Below are 11,462 nucleotides of genomic sequence, written 5' to 3' on the forward strand. Positions count from 1 at the left end.
GTTTCTAAAGACCCGCGGAGTCTCTTGGGCAATATATATACTGCTTGTATCTTTTCGCTTGCTTGTTTCTCTGTGGACGTAGCCCATACTGGGTGAACCACGTATATCGGTGTCTCTTTGTCTCTTCATTCTGTGCTTTCTGTATTGTGTATTTCACGCATTCCTCTTCTCGCATTGTTGCTCGGTTATCAGCATTGGAGTTCAACCGTAAAGCTATACTGGTGCAAGAAGAGAAAGGTGCTGACCTGATGGCATGGGATGTGTTGTTGGTTGCAGCAATTATTGTAAGGAAATATTACTTCAGGAATCTCGCTAAATCTTGAGGATTAGGAATGAAGAGTATGGTGAGAGTAGGTATCCAAGGTGTGGATTTTTGGCTATGCAGGTCTGTTGGAAAGGTTAGGGAACATGCAGGAATAATTTTAACGGCATAGAGTGTGAGCATGGCATAATCATTACCAAATGTACACATCACAGCAAATTGTGAACGTGGAGAGGGAACTGTGGACGTCTGGGTGAACATAAACTGAAGACTATGAGTAAACTCCTAACACATGGGCTATCTTCAAAAAGCCAGGGGAATGCCTTGTTTCAATGACAAAAGGCATGTACATGCAACTGTTCCCCTCTTTTCCATACAACTGTGAAATATTCACATCACCGTGCCGTAGTCCTAATCCTATTGCTTATTTTCCCCTTATCCTTCATTCATACATGGGCTTCACCTTTCAACCATAAGTATTAGTAGGTGGACCCAGGAGGCTACTACTACCCATACATTCTTACAGTTTTGGTGATAGATTTACAAGAGCTTAACAAATGCTCCCATAAATTCATGCCTCTGGACAGTGAGGGCAATCTACAAAGCTCCCCTGTGGAAATGGGATCCTTGCAATATGACAATAGAGTCCTTCAGAAACGACCGAAACTTGGAGATGCTGTCATACAGGGTATCCCCACCATAAGCCCATGTTCGGCAACAATTAGCTGTGCAGTGTCCATCATGAACATTTTAAAAAACTTGCTCAGTGAGCAGTGCAGTATGAAGACCATGTCCCCATTATTGTAATAACGAACAGAAACTGGACCCAGAACGAGCTCACATCCAAAGTTCAAGGCAGACAGGAGCTTACTCATGTATCAAAGTGTAGGCCAACGTTCTAGAAAGGCAAGAAATACCTGCAAATCTCTCATTCCAAATTATTCATGCTATTCAAAATCTCCTTTGGCCAAGATGCTATTTGCTGAAGTGAACATTTGAAGATAGACAAAATTTTAGGTTGTTGAACTAGCAGGCCCTTGGCGAAGATGGTATTCAATGAAGTGGCATTCCGAGGATAGGAAAAATCTAGGTTGCTGAACTAAGTAGCCTCTGGCCAAGATGGTATCCAATGAATTGAACATCTCAGGATAGTCAAACTTTAGGTTGTTGAACTAAGCAGGCTCGTTTACTTTTCTTCCTCCACCAGAATACATCAAGCATTGGCAGGTATTCCAAGTACTGCTGCTTGGCACGCAGGATTGGGGTGTCCTAGCACTCCTGACAGCCATTCCCTCCAGGATTGGGGTGTCCTAGCACTCCTGACAGCCATTCCCTCCATTCCTCTATCATTAACCCTTTGCGAGACAATTTACTGGAAGCCATTTGTTTACCTTTCTTGTTGGATGTATTCCAGCTCGAATGTGGTTTGTGCACCTCGCACATTCTCATCAGGTGCTCTTTCTGTGCATTGTCCCACATGTGATCAGCTGCATAAATGTTTGACATCAGCACATAACCAGCAACTCTGCTCCAATCAGACTTAACAAGGAAATCAAACGCTCGTCTTCCTAGTTTGGAATCACCAAATTTAGCACAAGAACCTAACAAAGCCATCCATGCTGTAGAGTCGGGGGGAAGTGGCATCTTCAGAACCAAGTCCTCCGCCTCATCTAAACGAGCTGCACGACCAAGCAGGTCCATCACACAGATATAATGCTGGATGTCTGGTGTAAGTCCATAATCTTCATTCATCACCCTGAAGTAATGCTGGCCCTCCTGTACAAGCCCTGCATGGCTACATGCCGTGAGAAGACTTACAAATGTCACATGATTTGGCGCAACTCCTTGTCCTCGCATGCTCTCAAAGTATTGCTCTGCTCTCTTGCAGTTCCCGTGGTTGGCATATCCTGCAATCAATGAGTTCCAAGATACTACATCTCGTACTGGCAACCTCTCAAACACCTGACATGCATCCTCAAGACTGCCACATTTGGCATACATGTCAATAAGGGAATTTTCAATAAACAGATCCTGCTCTGGCCCACTTTCCACAATAATAGTGTGGATTTGCTTACCCTGCTCAAGACATGCCATGCCAGCGCAAGCATTTAGGATGCACCCAAAGGTGATCTCATTTGGCTCCATGCCTTCCTGCTGCATAGTTTCAAACAATTGGATGGCTTTTTGAGCCTGTCCATTTTCAATATAACCTGTAATCATCGTGGACCATGTCACAACATTTCGTACCAGGAGCCTATCAAAAATCACGCATGCATCTTCTAGGCCGCTGCACTTAATATACAAGTCAATTAGTGTGCTTCCAACAATTGTATCCAACTCAAGCCCTCGTTTAACAATGTCAGCATGGATTAGCCGGCCACGATATAGGGCTGCTATACTGGCACAAGCTTTGACAATGCAGACAAATGTAACCTTGTCAGGCTCAATGCCCTCCTGTTCCATTTCAGAGAAGAGCTGGAGGGCCTCCTGACCAAGCCCATAGTCACCATATCCTCCGATTAGCACACACCATGACACCAAATTTCGAACTGGCAACCTGTCAAATACCTTGTGTGCATCTTTGAGGCTGTTACATTTGGCATACATGTCAATAAGAGCAGTTCCAACTGATAAATCTGACTCAAGTTCTTGTTGAATAATCTTAGCATGGATAATTTTTCCCTGAACTAAGGATACTGCACTGACACATGCTTTGAGAATGCACAAAAATGTTACCTTGTCAGGCTCTATCCCATCCTGTTGCATCTTGTTACAGAGCTGGAGAGCGTCTTTCCCATGCCCACTTTGGACATATCCTGCAATCAATGAATTCCAAGAAACCACATCCCGCTGCAGCAACTTGTCAAAGGCATCATGTGCGTCGTTTACGCTGTTGCATTTGGCATACATATCAACCAGGGTGTTTCCAACAGATAGGATTGACTCAAACCCTTTCTCCTTGATGTCAGCATGGACCAACTTGCCCCAACCCAGTGCTCCTATGCTGGCACATGCCTTGAGAACACAAACAAATGTGATCTCATTTGGCTCTTTTCCCTCCTGTTGCATTTTTTCATATAGCTCAAAAGCTTTCTCCCCTTGCCCATGCCCTGCATATCCTGCAATGATTGCATTCCATGACACAGTAACTCGTATAGGCAAATCATCGAAGACCTTGCATGCCCCCTCTAGACTGCCACATTTAGCATACATGTCAATTAGGGTGCTTCCAATATAAGGATCTGACTGGAGCCCTCGTTTCATTATGTCAGCATGGATGAGCTTGCCCTCATCTAGGGCTGCTGTGCTGGAGCATGCTTTAAGGATGCGAACATATGTGACCTTATTTGGCTCTGTACCACCCTCCTCCATTTTTTGAAACAGTTGAAGTGCTTTTTCACCATGCCCGTGTTCTACATATGCTGCAATCATTGAGCACCATGATACCATGTTCCTCTCTTGTAACATGTTGAACACGTTGCGTGCATCTATTAGGCTACCACATTTGGCATACATGTCAACCAGACTGTTTCCAACAAACAAATTTGACTCCAATAGCCCTCTTTTACTGATGTGAACATGGATCGTTCTGCCCTGATTTAGAGCATGCACGCTAGCACATGCTTTCAGTACGCATACAAATGTGATCTCATTTGGTTCTGTGTCATGCTGTTGCATTTTTTGAAATAGTTGTAGGGCTTCCCAACCATGGCCATGATTGGCATATCCTGAGATCATCGCATTCCATGACACTACATCTTGTAACAGCAAATTGTCAAATATATTGCAAGCGCACTCTAGGCTGCCACATTTTGCATACATGTCCACTAAAGTGTTTCCAACATGAAGGTCTGTCTGAAGCTCTTTTTTTATAATCTCAGCATGAATCAGCCTACCATGAGGCAAAGCTGCTGTATCAGCACATGCTTTCAGGACTGCGACATAAGTGTACGAGCTTGGTTTGAGAGAAGACATTTGCATTTGCTTATAAAGCAACAAAGCCTGCTTACATTGGCCATGCTGCACATACGCAGAAATGATCATAGTCCATGTGTACACGTTTTGTTTGTGCAAACTGCTAAAAGCTTGCTGTGCTTCAATCAAGCTTCCACAACTTGCGAACATGCGGATGAGTTGGCATCCCAGCTTTGTGTCCAACTGTAATTTCTTTTCAATGATCATGGAATACACTCGCCTACCTGCTACAAGGTCCTTATTTCTGATGCATCCCTGCAGAATACAAATCAAGCTGCCCATGGAAATTTGCCTTCCTTGTTTGACCATTTGATCCATGGCATGCAGCACATTGAGCATGTGTCCCTCCTTGCACGTTTTGTGCAAAGGATCCATAAACTTCTCTCAATGCAGGTAGAACGTTACAGTCATGCTTTGCAGACAAACAAATTGAAGATTGGCAGGAAGGAAAGATATGGCTTTTAACAAGTTGTGTCCCCAATGATGAGTCTTATCGAGTGGCACGTTGTACTCCAAGGCGGTTCGACTATTAATAATTGCCATTATGCAGTTATCGTTGCCAGATTAAGCAACAGCAGAAACAATACTAGTATATAAATCACTTGTCACATTGACTATGAGAGGTATTCCCCCACTTTCTAGAAGTATAGACGTTTATGCATGCAGCATCATGCAGTTCTAGCACGTTTTAGTGAAGTGAAGTATTTTGATTTGTTTTCAATCTCCTTTCCTTTATGGATACGGTCATTATTCTTCGACTTGGGTTGAAGTCCGTGTTGGATGCTCCTTTATCTTAGCATCCTTCGCAAACCTCTTAGCTTTGACCAATTTATTCCCATAGGTCAAAAAATTTGCACTGAGCACTATGTTGGTCAATAGATTTGTGTAAAGATCCAAGAATATGCCCAAAGAAATGGTGTAAAATACCCACCGCGTTACGTCGATCGACCCTTGCAACAAATTCGGTGGCTCCAGCCGACCGCCAAAACCTTCCAAGGGCCATCTCAATTTGTACTCGTACACTGAGAAAAATGTATCGATCGGTCCCATTCTTGTTTTGATCAAGGAAATCCTCATTATTTAGGTGACTTCCCTAGAACGTTCGTAGTGTAGCAGGCATAAGCACCTTGTGCCACTTTCGCAATACCATTCGAAAACTGATAAGAATGTATCCAACGGTCTCATGTTTTGCTGATCAAGAACAACTTCCATCCAACTGCCAGAGGGTTTAAACCAAGCGGTTAAAACGGGTCCTTGGCATCAGCTCACGATTCTATCTTGGTGACCCCATATATGGTGTACTATTAAAAGGAAAAATTCGTCAATTATACTCTTGCTCTCTCTTATCCCTGGGTTCAGACAACCCTCCCGCCCACTCTTAGCCTTGGGTTCAGACCACCCTCCCGCCCATTGGAGAAGGAAATAGAATTGGAGGATGGCCGCTGCGTGTGGTGGTTCACACCAGCTGCTGCTGGCGGTCATCAGGTTGCTACTTTATGTCACCAATGTGTGATTGGTGTGGTGGCCGGAGGAGATGGAATGGGCCAATCATGTAGCAATTGGAGGAGTTGGCCATGGAGCAAGCATCCTCCATGGACCAACACAAATCTTTTATGTCAGTGTCCAACCCATCTGTCTTATTAGGCCAACTAGGATGACAACCCTTCACACCATTTTTTGGAGGATGGCCGTTGGGTGGTGTGAACCCAGTCTTAGAATTCCTAGCCTTGGTGCAAGAGTGCTGAAAAGTACTTGTTATTCTAGCTGCCCAAGCCCAATCACAATTAGAATTCTCTTGACATGGGAAAGAGTGTTTACAAAAGACTGAGGTTTAATGTCACTTGAATGGCAAATTTTAAAAATTAACCTTTAAATTTGAAATTAGGAGGCTTTAAAACCTAAAAATTTCAAGTCACTTCATTTATAAATTTTGCTTAAAACGTGAAAATTGTCAGTAAAGACCGTTAAAATTTTCAGCTTAGAGGTTTTTATATCTCTTAAGAACTGTGAAGTGTATTAATTAAATATATTTTATGCGACTGGGGAACACCTTTGCATTACATTTTCATGTAGTGGAGGGAGTTTTTAAGGGGTACCGCCACAAACTTATTTGGAAATATTTTCGTAGGTGCAATAATTTGTGTCCCCAATTGAAAAGATTTTTATATCTCTTGATAGGCCCCGTTTGGTGTCATCGTGTGGCTCTAATTGACCAAATCTTTTTGTTGGTTACTTTCTATCTCTTCCTTTTCCTCTTGCCCTTAGGTTACCTATTTGCCATATTTTGTCACAATACATGTCACAATTGGATAGGGTATTGATACTTGATTCTCTACTTTATACTGATACATCTAGAGATTGTTTAGGAGCTATCAAAAGTGCATTGGAGCCTAGTAGTGTTACTTGTGTTTTTGGAAATTTGACTTTGCAATTCTACCTCGAACTTTCCCCGATGCGTTTCAACTACTTCTTCGATCATCATTGCAATATTGCATACATCCTCCACTATTTTTGCAATTGTAATGTTCCAAATTGCTCTTTAAATCTTCATACAAAACTTGGCAACACATTTAATGGATCATTGTTCCATTAGTGTCAAATTCTTCACCCATAATAAGATTTTGTAGCCTCTTGAGATATTCACTCACTTTGTCCTTGCTTAGTCTTGGCATTGCAAGTTCCTCTTTCAATATGTTTGGACCTTCATGGCTATGAGAAGTACTTACTGGCATACTTTGATTTAGGCTCAATTCAATAATGGAAATTATATCACAATGTAACATTAGACCATGGGCCATGAACTCTAAGTCCCCTCATCCATGTTGAGGAACCAATGGACTAGCTCCCCTCTTAGAGCTTGAGAGAAAAAATTCCAATAACCTTTCTCTTGCGTTGATGTATTTGTACCCATTTTTCCTTGAAAAACTAAAAGAATTCTTCAAGGTCACATTTGCATAAGAACATTGGCATGGATGCATATGGATCAACTCCAAGGTTGGGACCTTCTATTATTGTCTCTAGTTGTTGCATTTCATCAATGACATACTTGTCCATGTGATTAGGGTAATCATTTGGCCTTGTGTCCCGTATGGGCTCCATTCTAAAATTGCTCATATTTGGAATTCAATAGGACCTTCTCTTGTACAAGAGTGAAACTAGCGTGCTGTCAAATGTCTTTTAACCTTTATTCCTTCAACCTTATTTATGATGGTAGCCAAGTAATAATCTTTGACTTAGTTGAGAACATGAGATTTGAAGTTTCATGACTGACAGTCTTTCTTCAGGTGTCCTTTCTTCCCACAATGCTAGTACTTCAGGTTACCTTTGGATTTGGATATGCTTCAAAATCTTGACTTGTTGGGATGTCTTGGGCTCTTTCCTCTCTCTATGTCTTCCCCTATTCTCAAGAGTCAAAGCATTACATGATGTTTCACCTATGCTTTTCTGTCACATTTCCTTGCTAAGGAGGACATCAACAACATCATCAAACTCTAAAGTGTTTGACCCAAAAACAGAGTTACTCATAGCCATGACCAAGCTATCCCAACTTTCTGGCAATGAGCACAAAGTTAAGAGAGCTCGAACCCCCTCATCAAATTTTACTCCTACAGACCTTAATTGGCTTGTATTTGTACTGAACTGATTCAAATGATTAGCTATCAACCCACGTTCTAATATCTTCAGATTAAATAAACACTTCATAAGAAATACCTTGTTAGAAGCTTATGGTTTTTTGTACAATGTATCAAGTGTGCTCATTAAGTCCTTTGCTGTCTTTTGTTCAAGAACATTGAAAGCCACCCACTGACGCTCCCAAACACAGTCGTATAATTCCTAGTGCCTTTACATCAAGAACCTCCTTGTCTTTGGCTAACATACTCGCAGGCTTCTTTGCAATCCCACCTAACGGCAAGAAAAGGTCCCTCTGGTATAGATAAGCCTCAATCTGCATCTTCCAAGGCTAGTAGTTCTTGCCATTGAACTTTTCAATTTTTAACTTGCCTTCTTTTGCCATTGCTCCCACTCAAACCAGGAACCTCCTTCCTAATGATTCAATAGACGTTGCTCAAACAAATGCTTTGATACTGATTGTTAGAAGAAGCAATGCAATAACCAAGCAACAATGCAAGAATCGAAATGCATAAAATACACAATACAAAAAGCGCACAGAATGAAGAGACAAAGAGACACCAATATACGTGTTCACCCAATGTGGGTTACGTCCATGGAGAAACATCCAATCTTGCATTTTTCTTATCCCGCAAGTGAAAAGATACTAGATACAAGCAATAAATGCACTGCTCTCCTACTATGTAAGCACCACGCCCCCCTTGGAACCCCCCGATGATGTCCAAGGGAGGCCATTGCCCCCCCCTACCCCCCTTCATAGAATGGGTATAAGCATGCCTAGGGCCAAAAATAATCTTTGAAAAAAGATCAGGCTCCACATACAACAATTAGGACATTCTCTCATTTTGCAATTTACATCTACAATCGGTAGTAAAAGTAGGTAGAGGTAACACTATTGCCTTTATTCCTAAGGAAGGACTTGCAAGTCCTCCTACAACCTTTTCGAGAGTTGCATTGAGTTACGCTAAGAGCACTAGTAAGATATAAAATTGGTGAAACCCATATGGGAAAACATCAAATTCACAAGATAACAAGTAAAAAAGTTGGTTTCTGGGTTCACACCAGTTTGTCATTAGAGATTTGAAGACTTCTTTGCACTCTGTAGAAGTATTTGTTCCACCTTGTCCATACATCTCCAAGAACCTCTGGTGTAAATTGCCTTGTGAAGGTCTCAAACTTGACAAGCCTAATTGGTATGTGAATTCGTGGTCGCATAGCATCTTTCTAGTGTGAATAGCAACTTTACTCATGAGAAGAAAGATATTTGCATGTCAAATTCACTTTTGTTAATTCACTATTCCACTTGCTTTTTAAAAAGGCCTAGTACCAAAAGCACAAACAACCTAACTAGGAGAGATTGTAAATAGAATCTTGGTCAATAAGATTATATCAGTCCAATGTTGACATGAACTAGACTTTTGCATGTAGTCACGATGTCCATCTAGCGGGATCTAAGGTTTATGAACTTGTGGTTTGGTACAAGGGTGAGCAATCTTTATTTCAAAGTTGTGAGATGCATTCAAGAGAGAAGTATTCTTATTCATGGAGGAAATATCCAACAACATTGCGAGTCGGTAAAGTTGAACCTATAGGTATTTTAACTATAACAAAAAGTAGCAATGCAATCTATACTTGTTGTGAAGAGGCACCTATGGTGAACCAACATTTTTTATCTCCTAGACTACAATGGTCATGTCAATCCAATAAGGTTAGATACTTGAGATGGCATCTCAAGGTGGTGGAAATAACTTAGATGCATGCATCACACAGCAGTAAGTCTTCTTCTATTCTTTACTCACCTCATAAGCTGGCTAGTCTATATTCTAGTGGCAATCACTACTTAATCTTATCCATGGTATCAATGGGCAAGATGCAGCTTGCCATGGCTTGCAAGAGAAGTAGATAGACATTGTGAGATAGGAAAGCTGAAAAAGGTGGTCAAGACACAAGGAACAAATTGCGGAGCGAGGAAATAAATGGAATGGTATCAAATGACAATGGTAAACACTTTGCAATTTTTGCAAAGGGAGAAACAATGAGAAGACAGAAGACTCCTTGCAGAGTAGCAACAGCAAGTAGCGGTTGCAGATGCATGCATCCGATCATTGCCATCAAAGCAAAGAACACGAGTTGTGGTCTCACAATTAGTGGGAGCAATAACATCAGGCCGTTCACATGAATACTAGTCTTGAATCTTCATAAGCTTTATCATGCACCCTAAAATCTTAGAGTGGCAACCCTACCAACACCTTAGGAGATGCACGCCCAAGAGAATATGCTCTCTAACCTGACAGTTGGCCTATAGAAAGTAAAAGTGGTGCAAAGCTTAAATCAACTAGCTACAAAGAGGGCGACATTAACTATGTTGGTATTCTCTGAAATAAAGGAGAAATGGCTTAGGCACACAATGTCAAAGGTGTTGTCAATTAGAAGGACCAACATGGCTCCAACAATTGGACGCAGAGCTAAAGCAATGCAGGATGAGACCGATTTAAGAAGTTTATGGGCTTCAAAAAGAAGCCAAAAAAGAAGAGACAGCCTAAGTGCGGAAGTTATTAATCGAGTGACAATGTTCTGGCATGAGAATATGAGAGTTTCTCAAAATAATGACATTTGCAAAAAGCGATTGGGATGCAAGCACTGGGATGAGCACATCATACACATGGTTGATACAATACAGGTCAGTGGTTGCCTAAACTACCTTAGTTGTTATCTATGATTGAGTTTTGGAATAGTTTAATTGTTTAATTTCTAAATTGGGATGGCTTGGACTTGATGTGATTATCCTAAACTAGCCCAATGATTGGAACATCATGCAATATATCACCATGCCGGTTCAGGTCAAACATTAGTTATGTAATCGTCACATAAACTAGTGTAGTTGAATAGCAATATAGAAATAGAAATTTGTTTGATTGATGACCAGCTCGGTGGTTGAAATTGCTATGTTTCCTAATAGTTCAATATTACTTAAGTTTGATTTTTGGCTCTAGTTCGAATCATATACCAGTTAATTTCTAAACTAGGCTGGCTTGGACTGAAAGTGATTATCCTAAACTAGCTTGGTGGTTAGCACATGAAATAACACATCTCTCATTCTCCCCATAAAAGTAAAAGGGGACCCCATAGATTCCTTTCAATTGAAAAAGGACCCACTAATACCGAGAAACAATCTTGGATGTTGGTACTTTGGGAATATCTCATTTTGATGCCAAAAAAATTCATCAAATGAGTGCCTTTTATCATTATTTTGGAAACTTTGAGCAGATATTGAAACGTGATGATTTGATCTTTCTAGCACAAAATCTAGACATGGGATAGTTTCTTTCACTCAAAACATAAATTTGGTAACCTTTTCTATTCAATTCCACATAGCTATTCTCTATGCTTAGATTGGAGGTGTAAACTTATTTGTTTTTCGGCTCCTTGAGACATAAATAAACTCTTCCTTGTCCAAACTTGTACCATCCATTTGATGCATTACCTCTGTTAACTACATTAGTTGGAAATGTCATTTAATATATAGTGGCAAGTTTGTAGAGCTAGGATTGTGCCTTGGAGCCAAATAGGCCCAAGTTGATTGTAAAGGATAAGG

General features: G+C 41.0%; 1 protein-coding gene across 1 annotated transcript; it reads right to left on the reverse strand.

Moving 5' to 3' along the window:
- Window positions 1–631: 631 nt before the first annotated feature.
- Window positions 632–5,513, reverse strand: LOC147903743 (pentatricopeptide repeat-containing protein At5g27110-like). The gene is made up of 2 exons (XM_087401020.1): window positions 1,546–5,513; window positions 632–1,504 (listed from the first exon to the last, which is right to left on the reverse strand). The coding sequence occupies exons 1-2, from the start codon at window positions 4,610–4,612 to the stop codon at window positions 1,476–1,478; spliced, it is 3,096 nt and encodes a 1,031-aa protein (XP_087257146.1). The 5' UTR covers window positions 4,613–5,513; the 3' UTR covers window positions 632–1,475.
- Between the last annotated feature and the right edge of the window lie 5,949 nt (window positions 5,514–11,462).

Source organism: Dipteris shenzhenensis, chromosome 3 (genome assembly GCF_047967505.1).
Source record: "Dipteris shenzhenensis isolate YYH24624 ecotype China chromosome 3, Dip_SZ_1.0, whole genome shotgun sequence".
Lineage (NCBI taxonomy): Eukaryota > Viridiplantae > Streptophyta > Polypodiopsida > Gleicheniales > Dipteridaceae > Dipteris > Dipteris shenzhenensis.

Bases quoted from the DNA above. Each gene is read 5' to 3' on its own strand.
- LOC147903743 (XM_087401020.1), bottom strand. From the start codon at position 4,612: ATGGATCCTTTGCACAAAACGTGCAAGGAGGGACACATGCTCAATGTG. The intron at 1,505-1,545 runs GTCAGGAGTGCT...CGTGCCAAGCAG, and splicing joins CAATCCTGGAGGGAATGGCT to CAGTACTTGGAATACCTGCC.